A 27,731-nucleotide genomic window follows, 5' to 3' on the forward strand; every position below is an offset into this window, starting at 1 on the left:
ATGTTTTTGCTCTTCTCCCGACTGGTTTCGGCAAGAGTAGCCTGGCTTGTGGTTGTGTTTTCGTCGTCGGTCTGTTATTAAGTCATATGCTTCGTTGATCTGATTGGTTTATTTGGCCTCTCTATCACCAACATAGGCCATCAGCTAACCAGTATTTTCGCCCCTTCCCAAAATTACTTCAACGGAAGGTTTCCAGATGGATATGCGGAGCAAATCCATCTGGCTGAGTCGGTTAGTGAAAAGGTGACTTTTATTGTGTAATGATTGCAGCGTTGGGGCTGCTGTGGGAGATTGCCAACAGGAGAGTTAAGAAAAAGTGACCTTTTGGCGCATGATGGCTTGTTATTAGCTGCTTTAGATCACATCCTAACTCCTTTCTAACTTCCAGCCTTATTCAGACAGCACTGACTCCCACTTCGTCGTAAAGGTAGAGTGAAATATGTTCTTTTTCCAGATGGACAATCAAAATAAGCGGTCCTCCTAATTGTCAATCATTCTGGTGATATGTTAAAAAAAACTAAGCATTAACAGAGTCCTGCACATGGACAGTCATTAGCTGTTTGCTCTACCAAAGGGATGGGGAGCAGGTCCACGTCTCTCATACAGGGGACCTGGGTTCGAAGCCTGGGCCTATTCAGGATAGGGTCCCTGCCAAGTCCATCTTCAATTTTTAATGACTTTCTGTGGCAACCCCTGCATCAGGGATTGATTTTATGTTCTACTTTTTGAGTTTTTTACAGCACTAGTGGCTTGTTTTTTCAGGAGTAGGCTGACAGGAAAGTTGAGTGTGAGAGAGGGGGTCGATTTGCCTGCAATGTAAACGGAGCCATAGCGTTTTACCAAAACCGCCTGAAGCATGCATATGGGAACTTTTACACTCTTATTTTTCCTTTTTAATTGTTGCCTTTTGTTAGAAATAAAACAGATTTATTTCTGAAGTTCTAGCGGTGCATCATGAAGATAAAGTGAAGAATTATTAGTGAACACATTTGCACCAAACGCTGAGAACATTATGCAACACTTGATGATGTGTTTACTTCTTGCAGGCTACAAGGCGACCATCAGTGCTCCACACATGGTAAGACTGACTGAGCTGGACTGGAAGCACCTGAGATACACACAGAGTTAGGAAGTTTGTCATTTCTGGACATGCAAACGTAAAATGAAACGTGTTTCTGTCGCCAGCATGCACATGCTCTGGAGCTGCTTAGCGATAAACTAATTGAAGGGGCGTCTGCATTGGATGTCGGCTCAGGAAGCGGCTATCTTACTGCCTGTTTTGCAAGAATGGTATGTTTGACATATAAACTGTTTAGATGAGGGAAGTTCACAGAACAACTGAAAGTAACAGATATTTTTCTTCTGTGGAGGGTAGACGGGACCCAGCGGTAGGGTGGTTGGCATCGAACACATTGATGAACTTGTTCAGAAGTCGATAAAAAATGTGCAAAGTGACGACCCAGAATTACTTTCATCTGGACGAGTAAGATTTGTAGGTGGGTCGGGAAACTTTAATACTTTGATTTTCATTTGTCTTAAATTTCCTAATAAAACTGCTTTGCTGCAAGTGTCATAATCCCATCTGTTCACAGTTGGGGATGGAAGACATGGGTATCCAGATGGAGCACCGTATGACGCCATTCATGTTGGTGCAGCTGCAGCTACTGTTCCCAAGACTGTAAGTTGGATCATATTTAACTATTTTATAATAAATGATTCCCTGACTCAGCTGTAATGTATTTTTACATTTCTTGTTAATTTTATGTTACATGAATATACATTTAAAACAAGGTATTTCCATACAGTAAAGAAAAACTATTTGACATTTTATTTGATTAACGACTCCTCACTTAGTTTAGTAAGGATTCCAAAAATGTATTGCATTGGCTAAAGATGCAAATAAAAAGAGAAATAACATTTAAAGGGATTTCGATACTACTTTCTAGAAAGGTAAATAGCAGGTATTAGTTTCAGATGTTTTTTTGTTTTTTTGTTTTTTTAATCGTAGAAATTATTTTTATTATTCTGATAATCTGCCTAAAACAGTTCTGGAAGGTGCATTCTTCCAGCTCCATTAAAAAAAAAGACCATTAATTCACTCATAGAAATTAATTAGACAATATGCTGATTTACAGAGATTTTTAATTATTTTAAGAGCTATTTATTCATGATTTAAGCCACTAAAATTGAACATTTAGCACAACAGCTGTTAATTAAAGATTATTATTGTTTCTTTATTTGGATTAAATCAGAGAAATTAAAAAATGGTCAATGAGGGAAATGCTCAGGAATCAGGTGAATGTTGTTTAAATATAGAAAAGGGAATAATAATACTATTACTGTAGATAAAAGTAAAAGATAAAAGATAAAGATAAAAATGTGGGTTTTTTTTCACAATGCTCTAATAAAATCAAAGCCTTGTGAAATTACTGTTTGTACTAAAGAAATCTGCTAACATTGTAGAGTTTAATGAATCTAAAGTTAAATTATGATGGTTTACTTTAAAAAGCTTTAATTTGTAAAAGCACAAACATATAGTCATTAATATATGGATACTTTGACACATTCTGTGAGATGTGTTATTGTTTGGCTTATCTGAGAGGGTTTTTTTTGTTTAGGGATGTTCTTGGTGATTAAAGATGGAAATAAAATGTGTTTGAAAGATGAAATTTGGGGTGTTTTTTGTTTTAACGCCATTTTTTCCTTTTACAAAAGCTGTTGGAGCAGCTGAAGCCAGGCGGCCGACTGGTTCTTCCTGTGGGCCCTGAAGGTGGCAGTCAGGTGCTGGAGCAATACGATCGACAAAGTGATGGCACCTTCCTGAAGAAGGCGTTGATGGGAGTCATTTACGTCCCCTTGACTGACAAAAGACACCAGTGGCCAGGGTAAGAAAAAAGCCTCTGCTTCAAATTCTGAAACCAACAGTGAGCGATTCACCACCATGCGTGACCCTTTCTTCTTCCCCTAGAGATGAACTCTGATTGCAGTTTGGTTGCTCCTGCAGGAGGTGGCGTTGCTGCTGCATCCCTGGGCTCCAGTAGTTCTCCTCACAGTCTATCTCAGTTCCTGTATTTGCTATCGTTTTCTCCACTGGGTTTGCACCTAGCAACGAAGAAGGAGGATCATGCTCTCTTCACCTGGACAGATTGTTTAAATTAATAAGTGATAGAATAAGAGATCACCATTTTACTGGTTAACCTCCTTGTAAAGTTTTTAAACTGAGCTAATCAGTCACACTGATGTGAAAGAAGGGGGTTTATTTATTGTGATGCTTGTTAAACAGTAAACTGTAAATTCTAGAAAAGTGACAAACTCAGAGCATTATAAAAAATACTGTAATTAGAAACTCTTTGCATGTTAATATGATCTATTTTGCAGAAAGCAGGTGTGTGCCTACTTTTTGGAATGACCGTCAGAAATGGCTTGTGAAGAGAATTATGTGCCATAAACGGTTGATTTTAAACAATAGAAATATTGGAATGAAGTGTATAAATCATATTTCTTAATAAAACGAAAAAAAAAAAAAGCTATTTTTAATTGACATCTCTCTTCATTGAAAATATTACATGATAATAACAATAATGATTATTTCTAATATTCTTTGTTATAACTGTTTCTGTTTTTAATAACATTAGATATTTTTTTTATTAAACTAGTAGGCCTAGTAAAAACACAAAAAAGGTCCGGGGTTATAAAAAGACATCTTTTATTTTCCTTTGGAGCTGGCTCGGAGCTCGTCTGCCTGACTGTGTGTTTCCTGGACGGGGCCACCTTTTACAGCTGCTTTTTGTATCTCTGCTTCTGTCTCCTTGAACCCCAGTCGGCCTCGGCAGATGGAGGTTTCTTCCTGTTAAAAGAGAGTTTTTCCTCTCCACTGTCACTACCAGCATGCTTAGTGTGAGGGAAAGCCTTTGAGTCAATGAGTCAATGCAATCAACTGGTTTTCCTTAGATGGAAAACTTTGAATCAATTTGACTGGATGATCCATGTGTTGAGAATCGGCACCATATAAATAAACTGAATTGAAAAAACTTTTTGTGCTTCTTTTAAAATTCCCAGCACTTAAATGTCAATACCAATAGTTTTGAGATGCTCTTATAATGCTGATTTTTTTTTTTTTTATTATACACAAAAGAGACCTTGTTTAATTTACATTTTATTTAGTATTGCATGTTTTTGCTTTGTTTCCTGTTTGGTTGCTGGGATCTTGCTAAAAGTTTAATACTGACACAAAGACATAATGTGGCAGTATTTGGAGGTTTCTTCCTGTTAAAGGGGAGTTTTTCATCTCCACTGTTGCTAAAAGCATGCATAATGTGAGGGAATTCCTTTGAGTCAACTGGTTTACCTTAGATAGAAATTTTTGAATAAATTTGACTGTATAATCTGGTAAACTGTTATGAATTGGCACTATAGAAATAAACTGAATTGAATTTGCAAATTAGCATGATTAATTCAAACAAATGAGCTGTTTTTGATCAAAGTCATATTCACCAAAATAAAATTAAACATATACTAACAGCAAATAAACCGTTTAAACAATTTTATATGTCAAACATTTTACGTTCATAAATCTGACGGAACTACAACTCGCGCATATAACGACGTCATCACTGTGCGTCCACGCTAGCAATGCATGTGCGTGGATCAGCTAGAAGTTCTCTGTTGTTGTCTCTGTTCCCGGTTCCCAAAAGTCACCTCACGGGTTTTGTTTGTTGCTTTATTCCTTCTCGTGACATTATCAGAACTTTGAGCGGAAAGTTTATTCATCTGTGGTCTCGACGGGGGACAGAAACGATGGAGCAACCGGAAACAGTCCCTGAAGCAGCGTCCGTGGGGGACACCGCGGAGACAGAGGACGCAAACACCGGGAAACGCAAACATGAAGAGGCCGACCCACCGGAGACAGGCGGCCGAGGGAAGAGGCGAAGAGGAGCGGGAGGGAAGAAGCTCCGTCCCGGGGAGAGGTACATCCCACCGCCCCAGAAACGTAACCCGGGGATCAGCTTCAGCCAGGAGCATTTCAAAGAAACGTCCTACTACTTCGAAGGCGGCCTGCGGAAAGTTTTTCCTTATTACTTTGACTTCAAAACCTACTGCAAAGGCAGGTGGATCGGTAAGAGCCTCCTGGAGGTTTTCAAGAGCGAGTTCAGAGCGGAGTCCATAGAGTACTATGAGAGGGCAGCTAAAGAGGGCCGCATTCGGCTCAACGAGACCCCGGTGGAGGACCTGTCCGTGGTGCTCAGGGTCAGTGCTTCACTTTCTCACTTTAGCTCCATGTTACTCCATCATATTAGTCACGTGTCTGCCTGATGAAGCCATAAATATGTTTGTTTTTTCTCTCTCTAACCCCCTGACATTTATTGAGCAGGGCTGGGAGGTATAGACTTTAAATCTTATCACGATATTTTGTGGTACTATCGCGATAACAAAAGTCGTTCAATTCATTTTATTTATATAGCGCCAATTCACAGCACATGTTATCTCAAAGCACTTTACAATTTAACCAGATCATACAGTCACATTGATTCAAAGTTTTCTATCTAAGGAAAACCAGTTGATTGCAGGCAATCCCTCACACTAAGCATGCTTGTAGCGACAGTGGAGAGGAATACTCAGTTTTAACAGGAAGAAACCTCCTCAAGAACCAGGCTCAGGCTACATTCAGATCCGATTTTTTTTTGGCCCATATCCGACCTGTATCTGATCTTTTCTTGGCAGTCTGAAAAACACAGATGAGTTTTTCCAATGTGACCCAGGCTGCTTGGCTATGCGGTCCTGAATCCGATACGAATCTGAGCTTTTTAAATGCGACCTGTGTCTGACCTGAACGCCATTAATACCCGACAAAGGTCACTACTCTGGGTCTTGCTATGATAAGCGACAAGAAAAACAACAACCATGGAAGACGATGATGCGGAGAGCAGTATTTATGCTTAACTATCTTTAAAAGATTAGTTTTTATGGTTGGGGAGATCACTAGATGCACTCAGAGCACGCTGACCTGTGACGTCGTTGTGTCCTCTACTGCGCATGCGGGACACTTGCGTAGTATGACTGCAGTTCACACAGGAGATCACATAGAAGTCGCATATATTTGGAAATGTCGTAGCACAAAGAAATCAGATTTCTCAAAAAAATCAGAATTGAGCATCAAGGCCTCTATTGTGAATGTCGCCTCAGTATGAGCGGCCATCTGCCGAGGCTGACTGGGGTTGAAGGAGACAGAAGCAGACACACAGAAAGAAGCAGAGATACAAAAGGACGTCAGAGGATGAAGAAACATCCAGTTAGTCACAGTCAGAGAAACAGGACTACACTGAAAAAACAGTCCGATCTCCAACATCTATAAACAGAGGTGTTGGTAGCAGCAGCACAGCCGATATTTCTCTCCAGGAGGGGGTCACCGTCAATCCTCTATCATTATTTATCATTTATAAAATAAATCAAATTCTTATGATGAGAATTTGATTACAATAACGATAAACTTTAAGATAAATGCCTGCCCCATATTCAGTGGCTGCCAGGCTCAATGACTCCGCCCTACAGCAGCCCTTAACAGCTTTAAACCAAATAACAAACCAGAGATCACAAAAGGTGTGTCTCAGTTAATAAGAGTATATTTTTTTCAGCTGATAGGCATTTAACATGGAAATAACACGGCCAAAACTTGTGATGATGCAACAAACAGCTCATCCAGCACAGGGGATGCGGTAAACCATCAATGTGATGAATTGGATCTAATTTTAGGACTTTAAATTTAAACCTGTCATAGAAATGATCAATTGTTGTTTTGCACTCTGTGTTTAATACTTCTCCATATGTTTAATTACTTAATTCAGTTTACTGATGTTATTTAACCTTTAATATCTGGATATGATGACATGAAAGAAAGGCTGATTTCAGCTCTGCCTCTATCTGGACAAATGACTTCCATGGTGCAGCTCGTGTTATTTCTCCTTTACTCCTTTAATGCTGTTATGCTCCAGGTGATATGCTGTGTTTTTTTTCTAATCGGACAACTTCTATATAAAAATACTCAGCTGGTGTTATTCTCATTCAATCTAAGATGTTTTTAACCCAGTTTCCAAACCAAGTTTGCATTTTAAGCAGGCTTTTTTATCATATTTAAATCCAAATAATCTGGAAAGCTCTAATGTCCTGGGGGTGCACATCACAGACATCCTCACTGGTCAAAAGGGCACAAAAGCGTATTTACTTCCTGAGGAGGTTAAGGAGAGCCCACCTGCCCCCACCCATCCTCACCACCTTCTACAGAAGCACCATAGAGGGCATTCTGACCAGCTGCCTCAGACTTGAAGAAGGTGAGGGGAGTAGAGAGAACAGGAGAGAGGATCATGGGGGCTCCTCTTCCCTCCATAAAAGACGTTTCATCCCAGCGCTGCGTGTCCTGAGCCCGTAACATCATAAATGACCCCTCACACCCCCACCATGGACTGTTCTCCCTGCTGCCCTCTGGGAAGAGGTTTCGAAGCATCTGATGCATTTTTAGCAGAATCCTAAACAGCTTCTTCCCCACAGCCATTAGACTGCTTAATGTTGCATAAAATGGGGAAAAACAAAAAACGCTGAATGTTGGAAAAACTTTAAATTATATACCAGTCTTATGTTTATACTTGATCACTGCTGCACTTAAGAAATAGAAATGTCTTGAGAGCTGTACTGAATGAAATTTCATTTTATGTACACCCTGCATGTACAAAAAGTCTAATAAACCCTTCAGAAATAGAAAATAGTTTTGTTGGATAATTGCATGGATAAATATGTATAATTGATCAGAAAAAAGGAGAAAGAAATGTCTCTAAATGTTATAGTGAGTGATCCAGTGTTTATTTTCACTCTGATTCTCTGTAGAATAACGACCACATGAGGAACACTGTGCACCGCCATGAGCCTCCTGTTATTGGCACGCCCCTGGAGATCCTGGTGGACGATGGGGAGGTGCTTGTAGTTGACAAGCCGGCCTCTATCCCCGTCCATCCCTGCGGTCGTTTCCGCCACAACACTGTGATTTTCATCCTGGGTAAAGAGCACGGCGTCTCTGAGCTCCACACCGTCCACAGGCTGGACAGGCTCACCTCTGGAGTCCTGCTGTTTGCCAGGACGCTGGAGAAATCCAAGAAACTAGACCAGATGGTGAGAGACAGACAGGTATGTTGAGGATGGAATTTTAATAAAGCTTCTCTGAGCTGTTCTTGGCGTTCACTGAGATTTTTGTTCTTATTTTAGCTTGAGAAGGAGTACGTGTGTCGAGTGGAGGGAGAGTTCCCTGAAGGCGAGCTGATCTGTGAGGAACCCATCCTGGTCGTCTCTTTTAAGATCGGCCTCTGTCGGGTCGATCCGAAGGGAAAGGAGTGCAGAACCGTGTTCCAGAGGCTCAGCTTTAATGGAAAAACCAGCGTAGTCCGCTGTCTACCGCTCACTGGCCGCACCCACCAGATCAGGGTCCACCTGCAGTACCTGGGCTTTCCTATCCTCAACGATCCCATCTATGGGTCCCACGCCTGGGGTCCTCACAGGGGCAAGGGGGGGCTGGTTGGGAAAAGTGACGAGGAGCTGCTGCAGGCTTTGGTGGAAGAACATCGCTCCCAAGAAGATTTACACCTGCTAGATCTAATGGGGGACTGTGTCGGGGTCCAAAGGGAAGCAGAGAAGGTTGAGAAAACAGACTTGACTCAAGCAGAGAATTCATCTGAGAAAGAAATCTCCAGCAAAGCCTCTTTAGAAGAATCTCAGAGCCTTGAAACAGCAGATATAGTCGGGAACCAAAGCAAAGCAGCAGATTCTACTCAGAAAACTCCTCCAGGAACCCGAGACCACCTGTGCAGTGAATGTAAGCTGGTGCGTCCGGACCCCACGAAGGAGGAGCTCGTCATGTATCTGCATGCTTTACGCTATAAAGGACCAGACTTTGAATATTCCACACAGTTGCCAGACTGGGCCAAAGAGGACTGGCAGGACACCGGTTTCAGCTGATCTGTTCCTGTCTCCTTTTTATTATTTGTTTTTCTGATCACAAATCCTGAGTTTTATCTTCAAGGTTCCTGTTTTATTTTTCTTAATTTATTACTTACTGTAGTTATTTGAAGAAGTGGAGTTAAAATGAATTACAGGTTTGGGGGTGTATATTTACTTTGAGAACTGTTGTACTAAAAGATCAACTTTAAAGGCCCCAGTCTGTCTGCAAACTTAAATCTTAAATTTCTTGCCTAGAAATGTGTGTTTTATTTCAGGTTTATGAAAAAATAAATGCAATTTGGTTTCAGGATTTTGCAGATTACTCTCAATACCTTCCTTCCCACCTTCTTTTCCTTTTTTTCTCCCTTATTTCCTATCCCTCTTCATTACGCTTTCTTTCCCCTTTATTCCTTTATTTCCTTTCTTGCTACTTTTCGTCTCTGTGTATCTTATTCTGTTCTCTTGCCAATTGTTGCTTCCTTTCTTCCTTCTTTGCTTCCATTTTCCTCCAGTATATATCACAATCAAAGACTAAAATGCATCTGTAGGAAACATTAGAAAAAAACAGTTTGCTCCAGGAAAATACATTTTATTTCCTTTTTGTGAGAAGTTGACAACAGACAGCTGGATGTGATGGTGCTGCTGAGGTTTCCTTTCCATGACAGTAAATAGCCTGATTGTTCTTTCTTCTGTTTAAGGCAGGTTATTCTGACTAATTCAGAATGAAAGCTTTAAAAAAAAACTTTAGTCACACATCTGAACACATGTTATGGAAATCCCTCAAAGGTTTCATGCTGAACCACATTAAAATCAACTTTATCACCTCAGTTTTTTTTACAGTCTGCATCGTTTAAAGTAACATAAATGCATCTTATTTTATGTTGTACAAAGCACACACTTTGAATCCAACAAACAACCAGTTAAGAGACATTTGAAGCATGTATCAGATAGAAAATACCCAAACTTTAGAAGCTCACAATGCTCTGAGCTTCCAAATGCTATGTGCAGAACCTGGGCTCTTTCATGCATAAGATAGAAAACAGGTGGATTGTTAATTTTTTATTCTATGTAAGAGCATTGTAATGTTATATGCAGAAATGGCCCAAATTGTGCACATTGCTGATCTAAAAAAAAAGTATTTGCCCCCTTACAGATTTGTTGTATTTTAAATGTTATTCATACTTGTGTCTTGTCATTGCAGAACTTAAAGAAAATTGCTTATATAGCACTTTTCTGACAACATGAGATGGGATTTAAAAAAATCTAAAAAAGCCAAATCTGGCTGGTGGGAAACACGACTGTTCATATATGTAGGAAGGGTTAAAAAGCCAATTCCAAGGTACTGGTGAAAACATCGTATAATAATGAACCCTCCCAGGAGCGGCTTGCCTACTGGATTGACTCCAAGAGAGCTTATCCAGGAGGTCACATAGGAAATAAGAACATCGACTGCATTGAAGACTTTAGTTTCCTTGGATTAGCTGTCTGGTTTTTTTAAAGACACATTTCTCCGATTAGCAGCAGGAAAACCCAAAGCACAGGAAGTCTGCGTCTAAATGAGCGATTTTAAGATTTTTAATCAATGCAGTTTATACATGATCCTATGCAGCGATATCATGCTGGAAAACCCTAACCTGGTAAAATGGAATGATAAACTAAGATTTTTTTTTCTATGAATTGTTAATCTGGGACTGGCCCCATTAGATCTGTCAGAGGAAGGAGGAACGTTCAGCAGAACCTTAAGAGCTGATTAGGTGAAAACACTCCCAGAGCCCGCCCTCAATTTGATTCACTTTATTTGGCGCCAATTCAAAACATGTCTATTTACAGAGACAATTCAACCTGATCATACATTCACAGTTTGGTTTTGGTCAACCATGCTAAAAATGATTATAAACAACATTTAGATTCCACCCTGTTGCTGTTCCTTTTTCAATGATGAAATCCCAACTGTATGTCCCACCTTAAACCATCATACTGCAACATGATTGGCCGGCCCATTTTGAGTAGATCTCTGACGGTTTAAACTGGAGGGGGTTTAGATCACAGCTGCATTTTCACATTGGGCCTGCCTGGTTTCAGTGGTTCCAGTTATTAAATGAGGCCAGCTTTTAAAATCTGCATTTGACTTTAACTCAGATTATCTTTAATGATAAAACCTGCTGGATGAAACTTAATTGTTGGACAAAAGCAAACTGTAAGAAGTGCAAATACTTAATCACATCAAACACATAAATACAGGCTATGTATTAAACTGTATATATTTTAATGTTTAACATTATAGATAGGCTCAGACATACTGGGATTCCTTAAAATGTTATAATACGTGTCAAATTTCAAGTGGAAACAGATTTATCTCATAATTGTTGGGGAAATAGAGTAGTTTAGAAGATGAGAGTTTATTATTTTTTTTTGACACTGACACATCGTAGGCAAACAATAAACATCTGAGAACACAGAGTGATACACTGGTACTCATCCGAAAACACTGCACAATTAAAGTGACGATCGTTCATCAATAATCAATCTAAATACAACTTTCTTCTAATATTAAATCGTTGTTTTTTTATATAATAATTTCTCATTGACTCTCATTTGATATTTAGATACCCTGTTGTTTTCCAGTGAACTATTGCTTAGAAACTCAGAGGTTTGATCCGCTGAGCTTGTTTTCTCCAACAGAAATCCCACCTTCGGTCATCTGGTTCAGCATCAGCTACCTGACAGCATCGGCTTAATTTACATTGAACAAAACAAAAAACAAAAGCACTTCAGTGTTTGCAAATGTAAAATCTCTCCATGTAAACTACCATTAGGAAAATAAATACAACATAAAACATAAAACAGCCCATAAATATGCAACAAAGAATCAGCCACCTCCAAGACCAACATCGACTTTCTATCATCAAGCACCTCTTCTATCTATTACTCCAGCTTTGTTTGCATTGGACTGTTTACTTCTGTACTAACAAATGGCTTTTATTATAACTTTAAGTAAAAATGGCAGTTTCTTATAAAACGTACAAATGAGGAGTCGTTATTTAATTATTTTAAGATATAAAATAAATAGCTTATTTGACAAAGGAAAGTATCATGTAGTTTTTTATGAATAGTATATCAGTATTATTGCTTTTTATGAAGTAATACTGGAAGAATAATAAACCAATATTGTCAATAAGTCTGTCTGCTCCGGTCAAGGTTACAGTCAGCTGCTTAACAAACATGCTGATTTTTCACAAATATTATTTCTTTGTAAGAATATTACACTTAGACAGCTCTATTTGTCTTCCTTATAAGCAAGGTAAATATAGTTTTCAGCCAGCTGACCAACAGTGAGCAGCAACAGGTGGGGGAAGGGGTAACGCTGCTCCTTGATGTGCCATACAGCCAGAGAAAACTTGGCTCACGCTTGGATCCAACGGAACCAAACCCCATGGATGATAAAAAAAAAAAAAAAAAAAAAACTTTAATACTAGAATTGGCAATGATGCACAGTTTTCAGCAGTAAATACACTCTAAATGTACAGCTCAGGATACTATACATTCCCTTTGACATTTAACCACCCTCTAAGTTATCTATACAAACCAAATAAAATGAGTAAGGAGCTTTCATTATGCAAGAAAGTCGAAAATTCAATATTCAAGTAGATTCATATTTGATTATGTAAAAAAATAAGATGCTTAAAGATGAAACTTTAAGATCTTTTCGGTTTTAAATATAATTTTGTTTAATACCTTCATGGTTTTTTATGAACATAATGAGAAACAAACAATGCCGCTAAGAAAACCAATAAAATAGGCTGCAGGTGTTTCCTCATAATGTCTGTAAATCCATTTCTTTTTTAGGTTTTGAGGTTCAAAAGCCTCAGGCACACAGTCTGCAGGCAACCGCTGCAGTTATTTGGAGATTTTTGTGATAATGACATGCAACAGCATTGATTTCAACCGATGCAAACTGGTACCTTTTTATTCAACTCTACTTGGTTTAAAGTCAGGCTTTGATTGGAGCATTTTCTACGAGGTCCAGTGCTCAGAGACAACCTTAAACCTACATTAGATAAAACATGATGTCTTTCTTCATGTTTACAGTTGGCCCATTTCCTTATTCATGTAATATAAATCCAACAGCTTACGTTTTTTTTCTATTCATTTTGTAAAAACAGTTATAAGTTTTATAAATTAAGAGCAACAAATGCACAGTGTTTGCAAAAAGTTTCTCGACAGATTTAAACTGTATTAATAGATAGATTTTTTTCTCCTGTTTCCTGAAGGCGATTAGTTTGAGTCATGAACCAGAAGCTCCTGTTTATAAAGTTAAAGTCAGTGACACTAAACACGTAATTGTTAATAGATTTGTAAGTACTTGAGGCCACCCTCTCCTCTCCTTCCTCTCCTGTCTCAAAGCAACCATCTTTTCTCTCCAAAATTAGCAAGGAGCAAATTGCTTCTTTAAAATAGTCCTTAAAACATAGAGGAAGTATTGAATCCTAACCTTGGATGAGTGGGGGAATCATTTTACCTATAAGGTTCAGTTTCAGTGGTTTTGCCAACAGCGTCTTATAAGTTGGACATTTCTACCACATGATCAGAACAGGAAATGGGAGATGAAATGCCTTTAGGAAACAAGAAAAAGACCAGATGTCTTCAAATTAAGCACCTTGGACTGAGATGTAGCTTAAGGAGCTACGGCAGCGACTTTCTTAGCATGCATCCTCCCGCTGTCCGTCTCGCTTTATCCAGACATCTGGTAGGTCCGGTCTGCTGTTGGGCAGGATGACCACTTCTTCACTCCGACTGCTGCGGTCTTTAGTCTCATAAACCGTTTCCTTCAGTGAAAGCCTCAGTGTGTCTCTCTTGCCGTTGAGGTGTCCCGGCTGCAGCTGAACCTCCTCCTCTCCATCGGGCTGCTGGGGGGTTGAAGACCCCACTTCAATGTCACTCAGATGTGTTTCGCAGGAGTCGTCCAGTCCTTCATAAGAGCTCTGAGACTGTAGGTGCTGATAGCGACCCTCCTTTGTGGGATTTTTATATTTGCACAAAGACTGCTGGTCAATGGTCTCCATTGTGTGGCTAATGATGGTTTCCTCAATGCTTGACGATGAAGAGTAAGATGTATTGCTCCACTGCTTCCCCCCAACTGATTGACCCCTGCAGGTTTTGCACAGTAGATTTCCAGTAGCCGCATCATCCTGCACCAGGCCTGCTTGGCGAAGGGTGTTTTCTCTGTAAGGAGATGATGTTTGGATAGCTGATTGGTAGATCTGATGACTGCGCATTTCCTCACTGCCCTTTTCCATATCCTTCTTGCTCGCCTCTATGCCACAAAACTCAATTTCATCTGAGAGCACAGAGGGCCGGTTGGACAGCTTACTGGTGCAGGTGCTGTTCTCAAAGCTGTCACTGAGGCGGTAAGCCAGAGGCTGCAGCTCGTACTGCTCTGCGCCCTTGTGCAAATCGGCTCCTCCTCCGCTCTGTTTGTGTCTGTGCTGACGCTGGTGGTCAGGGTAGAGGTAACCACCTGCCTCTTTGTCATAACTCCTCCTCTCTCTAGATCTGGCAAAGGCACCGTTGGCAGCCGAGGCCGGCGAGGGACCGGGCTCGGAGCAGGAGGTCAGCACGCCGTCTGTGTCCTCTGAAAAGCATGGCAGGGTGATCCTTCCACAGTTCCTCCGTGGCCCGCAGAAGCAGCAAAGCGACTGAAAAAAGAAGGTTGCGAATCCACATGCCACACATTTCACCAGGAACAAGAAAATCCCAATTTTTCTTAAATGTAAGGCAGTGGCAGGTAACATGACAATACCCATGGAGAAAAACGCTCCGGAAACTATTGCTACAGGGCATCCCATCCTTTTAGTGGAGTGTGCCACTTTTCCTATCTTATCCGAATGAGGAGCTAAGCTGTAGGACACAGAAAAGTTAACAACAAAGTCAACAGACAACCCTGCAGCCGAGGATATGAGTAGAGCCTCGACGCCACTAAGCTGCCACTCAAGAAGGACGAGGAGGCCAACGGTGACGAACACACTCCCTCCAACAGCAACAGTTGCATATAAACTCAGTGGAATATTCCAGGTGGTTATGAGCAGCAGAATAAAGGTGAGAGCTACTGAGAAGCCAGCAACCAGCAGAGTCTCTGAACTTAGAGACTGCTGTAGATCAAAGAGAGACAGCTGGCTGATGAACCAGCCGTTCTCCAGCCCTCTTGGTGCTCCTGCTATTTCTCTGTTGAACCACGTTAATATTTCCCTGTAAAAACCACTGGTTCTGCTAAAGTTAAAGCTATAGAGGTGGGTGGTCTGGAAAGTCAAAACAAGGGCAGCGACCCGCCCGCCCGGCTGAAAGTACAGCCCTCCACCACTTGGATGGTGGCCCTCTGCATGTTTCTCCGCCAGCATGATATTCAGACAGCTTTCAAAAATGCTTGGAGGGTAGGGAAAGGGGATGTTACAGCAAAGATGAAGGGCATCGCTGCTTCCTGAGCATCGTCTGAGAGATACCCAGCGCACCAGCTGCTCTACCAGGCAGATATTATCTGTCGTGACATCTTTGCTTTCTGGTGAATAAGCAGAGTAAAAGCTTTGATTCTGGACTCTTACACACAGATCTCTAAGCCAGATCTGAGCTTCAGGCCTGCTCATGTTAAAGTCAGGGTCAAAAACCAGGGAGCCATTGCTCTGTGGGTTAAAGTGATCCCCATTATCTGTCGGTTTGATGCCCCAAACCAGCAGGACAGTAACAGGTTTGTCTTCTCCATTCCGCTGCCTTTCAAACATAAACATGTGACGGTATTCTGCGTCGTATCTCTCAAAAGGGTGGCTGGAGCGGAAAAGCTGGGTGACCCAGCTGTCGAGTGTGGGTAACGTCATGCCAGGGTCAACGCAGGACATATACGTGCCGCCAGTGGCAAGCACTGCGAACCAGCACACCCAGATGTAGCGAAACTTTACAACTCCGCAGGGCAAGATCTTCAGAAACAGCAGGTTTGATGTGTCTGCAATGCCTCGTTTTAGTTCCTTCAGCCTCTGCACGACGCTGAAGATACATTTCTTACGGGAACTTGTTTCCCAGAAGCCTCCTGGATTGTTGGAGCAGCAGGGCTTCCATGTTTGCACCGCCGCAGGCATAGCCGGGGCCTTCCTGGAGCGCTCTAGGAGGATGAAAGAACAGGGCAGCCATACTAACGCCAGCAGAGAGCTGATGAAAGAAGCAGTCCCAAGATAAACAGAGAAACATCTAATAGCTGTGATGCTGCTTAGATAACCGGAAAAAAATGCTGAACTGGAGGTCAGGCCTGAAGCTAGGATCAAATAGCCTATTTCCTGTAGGGCTCTGTTTACTCTCTTCTCCAGAGAGGCTGAAGGGTTTTGTGTTTGTTGCAGATTCCAAAAGTCTGTAAAGATAAAAACTTGATTGGAGCAACTTCCTAAGAGGATCAGAGCTGCCGCCAGGTTGACAACTGGGAAGAAAGTCAGACGAAAAACTACTTTATAGAAGAAATACGAGGTAAGGAGAGAGCCTGTGATTGCCAGGACAGATAATGCTACAATGAAAAAGGACTGGAGATATAAAACCATTGTGAACAAGAAGGATACGATAGCAAGGACTGGGAACACCGAATCTTTCACTAAGTAATATCTGAACAGCGTCTTCTTGATACCAAAGTCTATCCCAGTGATGGTTGTGTTTTTGTACGTCAGATCCCTTCCTTCAAGGCTATTCATATAGATCTCCATCATGTGCTCTCCTTTCAGCACAGGTAAGAACAGAAGGCTGTATTTCAGCGTCGGTATTTGGTATTCAACAGTCTGAGGGCCGAGGAAATCTTTGTCAACGAGGAAGTGCAGGATTTGGAACACCACACGGGATTGTTTACAGCGGGAGGGAACCGAGGAGCAGCCGCCTTGCTTGGGTCTCTCTGAACAGGCCTCGGTCAGATCTCCTCTGTGGTAGGACGGAGCACATTTGCGCAGAAGGTTCAAAGAATCTGAAACCTGGTGAGGCAGAAAGAGAACAGAAAAAATGAGTTTTGTTGAGATGCATGCTTATCTGTTTTTGGACTAACAATGAAATAAGAACTTAAAGAACACATTTATCTGCAGGTGTGTCAGAAAATATCTTCACAATCTGTTCGCTTTTTGCACGAATGTGTAATTAGTAGTTCTCCCTTCCGGTTCTGCACAGGCGAATATTTGTCCCCCCTTACAGATTATTGATCTTGTTTTCTCTGCAACTTAAATGCCTCATGTCATTAAACCAATTTAAGTATTCAAAAAAGTAGGAAAAAAAATGCTAATTTTTTCATTTAGTCATTTATGGCAGAAAAGTTATCCAGTTCCGCTCCCAAGCTGATAACTAGGATGTATCTTGGCACCACTCTTTCATTTGCAATAACCCTCGCTAAGTCTTTGGAGAAATGTTTCCCACTCTTCTTTTTAGAACAATGTCCGATCAGCCCCATTAGAGGACCTGTTGAATGTGTTCCCACAACTTTGCATTTCATGTAGCTTTTTAGGCCATTTGAGTTAAGCGACGTTCTTTGGATCTTTTATCTGCTGTATCATCCAGGTGTTTTTCAGCCTAAAGAGATACGATGATGATTGGACATTTAGATTATCCTTGTAGAGAGGAGGAATGGGGATTTAATCAATTGAAGCAAGTTGTCCAGGTCCTAAAGCAGTAAAACAGCCCCAAACTATGACAATGCCATCCCAGTGTTTGACTGACAGCATGGTGTTTGTTTTCTGAAATGTCGTACATCCTCCTTCCAAGATGTTCCTCCTTTTTCACCTCACTCCAAAGAATATTTAGTTCGAAATCTTGGAGATCATTAAAATGATATGTATATATTGGGAGGCAGGTGAAACCAGCCCTTTGTATTCTTTTTTACCAGTTCGATTTCATTTCAACTAAATACTTTATTAATCCTAATCGTAATCGTATGGGGGTTTATTCAACGTGTTGTAGTAGATTTGGACGCCTGCTTGCAGGAAGGAGTTCTTTTAAGCCGAGCTTACACTCGATTTTTTGCCCTTATCGGGCCAACTTTCAGCCTAATCATGCGTAGTGCAGTGTACAGTGCGTCACAAGGGCCGATCAGCCAATCACAACCACCTCCAGATCAGGAATTGTGAAGTCGTCTCATATGTAAACACAGAAGCATGGCGGGGGTACGATTGAAATGGAGTTTTTTCTGTTAAATTGACAGACCGTAGTAGCCACATTTGCTCAGCCATGTTTTGTCCAAATACGTCGCCGCCTTTTCTTTTTTGGGCTTTCAGCACAAAATTGCTAAATCGCCAAGGCAGCGCGTTTCACTCTAGTGAGCTTCATATTCCTCTTCTACTCGTTTGGTTTCCGGATAGATGGGTCCCAGCTGTGCCATCTCTCTCTGGGGCTGAATCCGATGTGGTTTTTAGACGTGCAGTGTGAGCAGGTAGATCGCATCAGAGCGAGAAGGCATCGTGTGCTGAGAACTCACACTGTACAACGAAATGCTGCGGTTTTGTCATACAGTGTGAGCTGTAGCTGCATGCAAGGAGTGAAAAAATCAAATAGTGTACGACCGGCTTTATGTGAAACTATCTTCAGAAGTTCTACAGGAGTCCCCAGAACAGCAGTGAAGTTGAGATATGGATGTAATTTTTATGCAGTCTCTGAAAACTAGCTGTGAGGCCAGCAATGCTTTAAAGTGGTTCTGAGTTCTGTTGGGACCTCCTGTACAAGCTCTTGTTGTCTTGGGTTAATCGGGAAGGTTAAATAATCTTTTTTACATGTGTAGACAATGCCCTTCACTGGTTTGCTGCAATCCCAGAAATGACCTTGTAATCATTTTAGACTGATATCAATCACTTTATTTTCCAGCTGTTCTTAACTTTCTTCAGACTGGGGTAAAAAGTGTTGCTTTTCAAGATCTTTTCCCATTCTCCAGTAATTACGCCTGGGTAAAATGTTTTTTTTTTTTTTTTTAGGAATCAAATGGTGCGAATGTGCATTTTTCCATAGAACTGGGCTAGATTGGATGACTCCTTTCACTAAATAACTAAACCAGGTCATTTACAAACCAGGTTTTCTTTAGATGCTTTAAAAAATGTGTTTGATGCCCTGAAGCATTTGATTGTGACACAGAAGTAAAACTAAAGAACTGTTAAAGAGGGAACATGTGTGTGGGTGTGTGTGTGTTCATGTTTTACAGCAATGTATACCACTCATTTTGGATTAAAGGGGACAAATTGAGTAAAATAAAACTGTTTTATTTGAAATGTTGGGTTTAGTTGCTGCAGAGTAAATTTATGCTCTTTGTGTAAAAATTTTCAATCCATTTAGTTTTCTCTATTACCTTTTATAGAGTATCTGCCATGGAACTACTACTTTACAAAGTCAGGGGCTTCCAGCTTACCAGCCCTATCAGCAATTTATATTCCTCACAGTCAATTAGTAGTCTTCAAGGTCCCTGAAGCTACAGGGAGTGCAGGGCCTTGTTCTGACTTAGAGATGGAACCAAAACGAGCTGCTCTCAGAAATATGGGTAAAATAGTCCCCTATGGAGCTATAATACTAAGTAATTTAGAACAAATCATTAAAGTTTCACGTTATATAAACCTCAAATACATATTTCAAATAGGACTTTTAAAGAATTTAAAACCATATGCGCCCTTTTAAAAGTACAGAGAAGAGAATAAATCTGAGATTTTGCAGGAAAAACAAGACAAAAAACTGAGTTTCACTTTGATTTAGTCAACAATCTAAAAGGGTTTGGCTAGCACACTTTGTTTTGAGTTTTAAAAACAAGTTTGGCTTTAAAAATCCTTGGCAAATGGAAAGGATTGTTAACTACAGCCTTATATGTCAAGCCCTGCTGAAACTGGAATCTGGCTGAATTTAGCAGAAACCTGGAATCTAAAAGCTAAACTACAAATTCCCCAGGAAATCTATAGCAGACCCATTCAATTTAAAGTTTAAACAACTGCTGCATCTAGAAAAATGACTAAATCCAATTTGCTTGAAGCTGATAACATAAAAGCTACAGTGCCTGTAGTGAGGTAAGGCTGAGGCAGCTGGAGGCATTGGTGAGGACCGCCAAGTAATTCCCCAAAGACCAGCTTGGACAGCAGCCGCGTCTCGGTGTTCCCTCTGCCTCCACTCCCTCAGGCTGCTGGCAGAGGTCCTGGAACTGAGCCTGGGAGCGAATCTAATTCACAAGAAGGAAAAAAAAAAGTTTCTGAACTCATGCCCAGCTCTGAAACTAATTCACACAAAACCAATTAATTTCCCATGAGATAATGTACAGTCAATCTACTATAGAGCAGGATTAAAATGTAGATTACAGTCAGAGTGTCAAACGGACAAGACACTGATAGAAACTGACGCCTGAAAACAGCAAAAAAGAAAAGAAAGGAAAGCGAAGAGTGAGTGATTGTGAGCCAACCCTGGATTGCTCCATCTCACACATGGCGTGGATGGCCTTCAGGCTCCAGAGACTGGCTGAGTTTTCGGATCGAAACACCAGCTGGGCGAAGCGTTCGCCTGCACAGAGAGAATCAGATGGTGTTAGTGTATGACGACAAGATGGCCAGCATTGAATCATGTGACTGCATGGATAGTTAGAAAGGATCACAGAGGCTAAAAAGTCATGGGAAAATGTGCCAAACAGCAATCAGGCTAATAAATCTAGTTTTGTTGCTTTAAATTCTTGATCAAAAACATCAATGTTAAATATTTAATTGAAAAAAGATACCTTTCCACAGAAAACGGCATTTTAAACACCATCAAACTAAACATTTTCATGATGTAATTAAAGATTTTAATATTTTTTTATATTCTAATCCAGTGTGGAGGAATTTTTCTCTCCATCTTACAGAAACTTTACTTAACCCTTTGATGCCTGTTGTTGCTAATAAGCAACAAACTGCTTGTATTACACTGCAAAAAATGTAAATCTAAGTAAATCAATTTTTGTTGAAATAACAGCATTTTTTTCTTAAACTGAGCATTTAAGCGAGACACTTTGGCATTAGAACAAGACAATTTACATTAAAAAAAAGAAAAAACAACGACTGCAGTCTCTTATTTCAAGTGCATAATATCTTATTATCTTATTTTAAGGGTAAAAATGGCAGATTATCTTATTTTCCTACTCATATTAAAGGTAAATACACTTATTTTAAAACATTTTAACTCATTTTTAGAACATTTTTGCAGCAAAACAAACAGTCACCATAGCGTTTTTGCATCACCCAAGTGCTAGTCACAGTGTATGTTATTATGTAGTTATAATTGCTGTAAGAAAATATACTTTACCTTCATTTCTATTTATTTAGGAACATTAACCATTTTAATTAGGAAAAACATGCACAGAATGCCTTTTCTTTATGTACATGTATATCAATTCAGGCTTTAAGGGGTTAATATAGGTTTTGGGGGGGGTTACTCACCTGGAGAGTCACAGAGGAAGGTGTCCAGAGAAAAGTCTGCAGCCAGCATCCTTTTAAGACGACCTCTGGAAGCGAGCTGACTGTCATTGTTCTCTCTGCTGACAAAGCCCGACCTGGCAAAAGTACAATGTCAGAAACTTTTAACAGATATATGTTCTTACAAATATATCTGAAGTGAAAGGTTACTTTGACTCCAGAATCAATGAGATTTATTTATGGCTGAATTATTTACACAATAATAAACTGCAATAGATCACTTTGGGCAAAATTAAACACATAATTACAAACATAAAGCTTCTGAATATTTGAAAATTTTATGTGAAAAAAGAGGCAGAGTTCCATTAAATAAGTTGGTTAATTGATGGAGATTTTTAGGACATATTTTCATCAGACCTGAGCTTGTAAGCATTCTAGGGGCTAAATATTAGTCTGTGTTTTCCAATCCAAGCCAGTTTGGATGTGCGGATATGTTTTATAAAAAAGTTCATGTTTTAGCCATTTAGCTGTTTTTCAGTTTTTCTTACAATATTTTTAGAAATAACTAGTCGTAATTACAAGCTACTCCTTCCAAAGGGAAGGAAAATAGTAACATGGATAACTGCACTATCAATTAACTAGTTACATAATTTAACCTTACTCTTTATTAATTTAACTTAATTGTAGATTAACCTTAATGCCTTTCTTATTGTTGTAACTTTAAATATAGCTTTTAGTTTGAAATTTAAAAAACCCAAGTTTTAACACTTCTTAAATAATTGATGGTATATTAGGGTATTTTCGCCTTTTTTTTTAAAACCCAACCTCTCCACTTTAAAAAAAAAAGCACATGCACAACCCTGTACCCACTCCCAAGAGGGAACGCCTATTAAACGCATGTACATGTGCATGAGCGCATGCACAGTTTGTTGTTTGCATTCAAAAGAGATTTGCAATTTTTACACAATGCACAAACTCACAATACACAAACTCACCGCCGGAGAAGATAGCTACCAGGGGATGAGCACGGCTTTACATAAACATATCAACAGAATGATTGACAGTTAGGAGAACCACTTATTTTGATGATCCATTTGTTAAAAGTATGTCCTCCACTATAACTTTATTTAATAAAATATCTGTATTCTAATACAGATATTCTAATATTTGCACCGTTACATACACCCTTAGTGTGTGCAATGGGGGAAGTATGAGAAAAGACCTTTAAACGGCAACATCCATCAATGCAGACATAATCATTGATCAAATCTATCAATAATAATAATAATGTTCATCTGAGCAATTCAAAAAGAAATCAAGGAACAATGAAACAAACTAGATGTTTTAGAATTTGATATTTAAGTAGATTGACTTTCCTAAACTGGTTGTAAAACAGATGAAACATGGAAATGAATGCTTGTCAAGCAATATAACAAGAATAAAATCATATTTGAAATTAGAGTAAACAGGGATCACAGTGTGTCAGATGGTAGACTGTACATCTAGTATTTCTGTAAAGACTTTTGTTTAAAGATTTTTGAGTAACACTAAAGAAATGAATTTCAACATACTGCAGAAGCAGCCAGTAGAAAGACATTATTATTGAAGGGTCAGACGATGCAAGTTGCTTTATTAGATTACAGTTGCTTATTAGTGACGTATTTCCAGACATAATGAGCAAATCTCAAGCAGACTTTTCCTTTATCCACCGGGGTAAATAAATGTCTGGTTTAGAAAGGCTGTCATTGACTTTATGCTGCATCATCTCGTGATGATGGTCAGTCTGAGCTGCCCCACTCTGGTGTTCTTGGGTCTGAATGCCTCATTTCTTCATCTAACTTTTCTCTGCACATTTCAGAACAGCTTGGATGAGGTTATTTTAGAGCAGAGGTTTAATTTGTATTTTTTTTTCAAGTTGTCTCAGTTTCCAGCAGACTTGAGTTTTAACGGCTCCTGTGTTTTTCCTGATCACCCAAACCAATCAGATGAATGACACTAGGACCTATTCCAAAACCATGTTGGTTTTAGAATAGTTCTGGCTAATTTTAAGATTTTTATGGCCTTGACCTCAATACTGTTGAGAATGTATGGACTATAAAAGCTGGTTTACTGCCTGGAAACCAACCAATTTAAGGAAACTCTGTCAATTCTGCCAAGAAAAGTGGTGAAACATCCAGCCAGAATGATGCCAGAAATGCCTTGATGACTTTAAAATGAGCGTAGTTTCTCTGCAACTTGCAGAGAAACGGATTTGATCGTTATTGGTGGGGGGTGTATATGTAATTGACCAAATCCCCTTTAAATTCACACTTAATCATGTATTTTTTTAATATAATAATCATTAATATTGGATCATTTATGTTGGTTTATAATCCTCCAAGGAGCAAAAACACTGTTCAGATGCATTACTAAAGGACTAAAATTATTATCACATTCATCACATGGATGAAAAGAAACGTCTCACTGGAACTGCAAAGTTTCTAAATTAATTTAATCTTCATTTAACAGCGACAAAGAGAACAAGCATAGTCACTGAAGTGCTGCATAATAAGTTCATAGCTAATGCTAATTTTAACTCCTGCCCCCAGATTGAGTTTTTATATAAAATAGAAATTACAAACCACACTACTTTAAATAAAAAAGCGCAAAATTGCAAAAAAATGCATCTCCTACACAACTCTTACCTGCTTATAACAATTAGAAATACTGAGAAACTGCTTGTTTCTAATTATTCCCTTCCAGCTTAAGTGTAGACTCTTTTTTGCATTGTTTAAGAGGTTTATTCTCTCTGTTTAGATACTTCTCGTTGTACTCTGACCATCTGCTGACCTTTTGCTGAGTGACTGTGGTAAAGCAGTCAGACTTTTCCCCAGGCCCGTTTCCTGCTGAAGTTTGGACAAGCTGGACAGCCGAACTCCAAGATACGTTCCCCGTGGCTGGAAACCCTAACAGATCAGAGCACAATGATTCACTTAATAACATCTGTGGTGATGTGCTTATGTTTTACTTTCCATATCAATTAGTGTTTACTGTCTAACCATGTATCTTAGAAGGGTGCAGACTTATTTGAATTAGCTCTGATCTAATTCAGCATTAATTATTGATTAGACTGAACTGACTAAATAAGGAGGCATAAAGCAGACCAGTAATCCTTAACAAGGATTCTAAATGTTTTGTTTTATTATTTCAGATTCAAAGTACCTAAAACATACAACTATGCCTAGGTGAGATTTCAATCATGCATCCTGGTGATTCTATGTATGTTATTTACTCACTAAAAGTGGATCAGAGAAGTCTGGCAGAGAGCCAATAAACAGTCCAGCCAAGGAGCATCCCAGCAGCAGTGCGGCACAACCCAGCAGCACCACCAACGGGTGGTCCACTAACAGCCGGGAATACCTGCAGAGACAGAAAACAATCAAAAGAATAAAGAGAAATCGGTGACGGTGGTTTAAAGAAAAAGTGTAGGAATACAGAGAATTAAAGCCCTACCCTGGGATTTAGTACTCACTTTCTAACGATGAAGTAGAGACCACCAGTCCTGTAAATAATTGAAATTAGAAAAAAAAAAAAAATTAGAAAATCCCTTTACTGTCCCAACATTGGAAAATTTTATAATTAATTACAGAACACCATTATTGCAATAGTCACCCATCAGTTGTCTCACATTTATCCTGCATCAGGTGCTGCTTTCCTATTTCTATGCACAGGGGTCTTTCTCAAGGTAAACTAATTCCTTTCCCACTGATTTTGCTTCAACATTCTTCATCCTTAGATTTACAGCTGGATGCTTGTAATGATTTTTTGCCAGTTTCCTCAAAGAACAAGGGGCGACCAAGTCGGTCCAAATAGATCTATTGCTCAGCCTAACAGGCCAGCTCCAGTTCTTCCCCAAAGTGGAGTTGAACCCACGTGGATCAGCTTTTAAAGCTGATGCAAGGTGAGCCCCCATTTCCCTAGTCTTGATTTCAGAAAGGTCCTCCAGTCTCTATATCGCGGATAAGGTACCTAATTCATCCTGATCCTGCTTTATTAAGATCTTTAAAATGCTTTTAGACTGCTGTCCTCCCGATACCAAACAGACATCAAATTTATATAACCCTCTGGATAATAGTTCCCCCTGCAAAGCCCCCGAGCAAAAACTGGTTGAAAAGACCAAACAACGCTTTCATTTGGTTGAAAAGTGAAATGTGAAAATCCACAAGTTTCAGATCATTAAAAAGACTTTTCAAAATCTGTCATTAGACTAAAATGGGACAAAATCAGACCCACCAAACGCAGTCCAATTTTCATCGACTGTTTGTGGACTAAATCAAGACAATGACGGACCAACCGGATTTAGGCCAAAAATAACGTCTAAATGACGTCTGGTTTTTATGGGGGGAGTTAAAGATTCTCTGGAAACAGGATAATTATTAAACACAAAAATAAGAAATGCCACATTTAACATAATTAGGAGATTAAAACAATGGAATAATGATTGATATAGTCATGCTTCATGTATGGCACTATTTTAAAAATACATTTGAGTGAAAAGCGGTTATTTTAAATGAGAAAAACAAGACTTAATATCGCTCTTTTCTCATATTTGATTTGTTGAGATGAATTAAACATTTTTTGTTTTTAAATCACCATCATTGTAACATGCCATCAATAGGAAATCATAGTTTGTGTGTAAAGAAATAAAATGACAAACATTAAACCATGTTGGGTCTTTCCTTTCTAACCCACCTTACTGACACCACATGACGCTGCTTGGGTTTGGTCTGGGCCCTGCTCTCGTTTGACCCGTGCAGCCAGTGACACCTTGCTGACCCATGACAGGACGCCTGATGGGCAGAACCACAGCTGTGCTCTGATTTCCCCGCCACTCCTCCGTCACCATGAGGACAAGCCGTGTTCGAATGACAGCTGTGGCAGCAGTGGGGTTGGGATGAACTGTGACGGCTGCAGTGGGGGCATTTAGGGTTCTGCTGCGAGTGACAGGATCCAGTGTGGAGACGCTGGGGGACCTTAAGAAAGACATATATAAAAAGACCTAAAGCATCACACTATTTATGTTTCTTTTTATACTGTTACAAACAGAAACTTCACTGTAATTTATTGGGATTTTTGCTTGATGGTGGTCTTTCTAAGCTGACAGAGAGCTTGAATCAGAAGAGGTCTCCTGAGATGAAGAAATGAACTCTGTTGCAAGGATAACTATTACATGTGGAAGAGAATACTCCTGACTAAGTAACTCACTGGAAAACTAACCCAGGCTTTAGTATCTCAAGTTTGAAACACGGTGGTGGCAGTATTATACAGTGGGTTGGAAGGAGCTACATACTGAACAATCCTGGAGGAATTTTTTAGAGGATGAAAAAATATGAGATTGTTACAGTAATTCACTTTCATACAGAATGAAGCTGAACATCCAGAAAGAGCTCCAACTAAATGCCTTAATTTAAAGCATTTATTTTTCTTCTAGATTGGCCTAGTCAAAGTCCTGACCTAAATCCATCATAAGGGTTTTGGAAAACTCAGAGTGGTTTAATAGATTACTGCCACACTTTCCTATTTTTATTAATAAAAGTTCTTTAAACCCCATTTTCCAGAATTCCTAATAAATATAATGACAATAAAACACATAAATTAGAAAGCATTTGAATAATATAGTGTCAGTTTGGCAGTCCATCCTAAATATAGCAGGTATTTCACTAAATGCTGATCACAGTGCTGCAGTCAGAGCTCAGACATACTTGATGGTAAAGCTGGAAGGAGGAGGAGGGTCTGCCAAGGCTGCTGCAGCTGTCACAGAGCTCCTCTGTAGAGGGGATGACTGTCAGCTGGGCCTCAACGGAGCCATCAGGGGGGCACAGAGAAACCACCGGGATGCAACTGAGCAGAGAAGAGACAAGGAGAAATATGTACAGCAAAAACATAAGAGGGGGAAATAAGTGGAAGAGGGGTAATAGTGACAGAAGCAACGAATAAATCCAGTTCGTGCTGTGTGGTTTTCTGCTATTTGTATGGTTTCCTCTACAGAAAAAAAGCTAAATCCAGCTGAATTAATGAGGTAAGAAATGAATTTCTAGAACACATTGTAGATTCAGAATGTAAATTGGCCAATAACAAAAGAGGAAGAGGAAGGATTTATTTAGGATTTCACATCATTGTAATGTGTCTTGTGGTTAAAGGGTGTTAGCCAGCCGTCCAAGAGCAATCACATAAAACAAGAATGTCCTTCCATTCCATCCATCCATCCATCCCTTCCTCCCTCCCTCCCTCCAACCTTCCATCCATCCATCTACCCATCCCTCCATCCAATCCATCCACCCATCCCTCCATCCAATCCATCCACCC

The 27,731-nt window shown here is 39.8% G+C and overlaps 3 protein-coding genes across 4 annotated transcripts in view; 2 read left to right on the forward strand and 1 right to left on the reverse strand.

Moving 5' to 3' along the window:
• LOC107087568 (protein-L-isoaspartate(D-aspartate) O-methyltransferase-like) overlaps window positions 1-3,525 on the forward strand; it is an 8,696-nt gene extending 5,171 nt beyond the window's left edge. Inside the window, exons 4-9 of one of the 2 annotated variants that reach the window (XM_015379215.1) lie at window positions 1,047-1,078; window positions 1,186-1,290; window positions 1,376-1,496; window positions 1,593-1,678; window positions 2,716-2,885; window positions 3,005-3,525. In XM_015379215.1, coding sequence (XP_015234701.1) covers window positions 1,047-1,078; window positions 1,186-1,290; window positions 1,376-1,496; window positions 1,593-1,678; window positions 2,716-2,885; window positions 3,005-3,041 — 551 coding nt within the window. In that variant the 3' untranslated portion in view covers window positions 3,042-3,525. Of the gene's footprint in view, window positions 1-1,046; window positions 1,079-1,185; window positions 1,291-1,375; window positions 1,497-1,592; window positions 1,679-2,715; window positions 2,886-2,968 lie in introns of both variants that reach the window. The other variant, XM_015379216.1, reaches the window with a different exon arrangement.
• A 1,107-nt stretch (window positions 3,526-4,632) lies between these two features.
• Window positions 4,633-10,166, forward strand: rpusd2 (RNA pseudouridylate synthase domain containing 2). The gene is made up of 3 exons (XM_015379213.1): window positions 4,633-5,247; window positions 7,876-8,172; window positions 8,251-10,166. Exons 1-3 carry the CDS (start codon window positions 4,633-4,635, stop codon window positions 8,995-8,997), a joined length of 1,659 nt encoding a protein of 552 aa, XP_015234699.1. The 3' UTR covers window positions 8,998-10,166.
• Window positions 10,167-11,388: 1,222 nt separating this feature from the next.
• disp2 (dispatched homolog 2 (Drosophila)) overlaps window positions 11,389-27,731 on the reverse strand; it is a 22,561-nt gene continuing 6,218 nt past the window's right edge. Inside the window, exons 2-11 of the mRNA XM_015379214.1 lie at window positions 27,128-27,266; window positions 26,090-26,398; window positions 25,295-25,374; window positions 24,898-24,927; window positions 24,662-24,785; window positions 24,216-24,331; window positions 21,411-21,523; window positions 20,405-20,502; window positions 20,009-20,167; window positions 11,389-16,970 (exon numbers count right to left, since the gene is read on the reverse strand). Coding sequence (XP_015234700.1) covers window positions 13,680-16,970; window positions 20,009-20,167; window positions 20,405-20,502; window positions 21,411-21,523; window positions 24,216-24,331; window positions 24,662-24,785; window positions 24,898-24,927; window positions 25,295-25,374; window positions 26,090-26,398; window positions 27,128-27,266 — 4,459 coding nt within the window. The 3' untranslated portion in view covers window positions 11,389-13,679. The remainder of the gene's footprint in view (window positions 16,971-20,008; window positions 20,168-20,404; window positions 20,503-21,410; window positions 21,524-24,215; window positions 24,332-24,661; window positions 24,786-24,897; window positions 24,928-25,294; window positions 25,375-26,089; window positions 26,399-27,127; window positions 27,267-27,731) is intronic.

Source organism: Cyprinodon variegatus, unplaced genomic scaffold (assembly GCF_000732505.1).
Source record: "Cyprinodon variegatus isolate N-32 unplaced genomic scaffold, C_variegatus-1.0 Scaffold187, whole genome shotgun sequence".
NCBI lineage: Eukaryota > Metazoa > Chordata > Actinopteri > Cyprinodontiformes > Cyprinodontidae > Cyprinodon > Cyprinodon variegatus.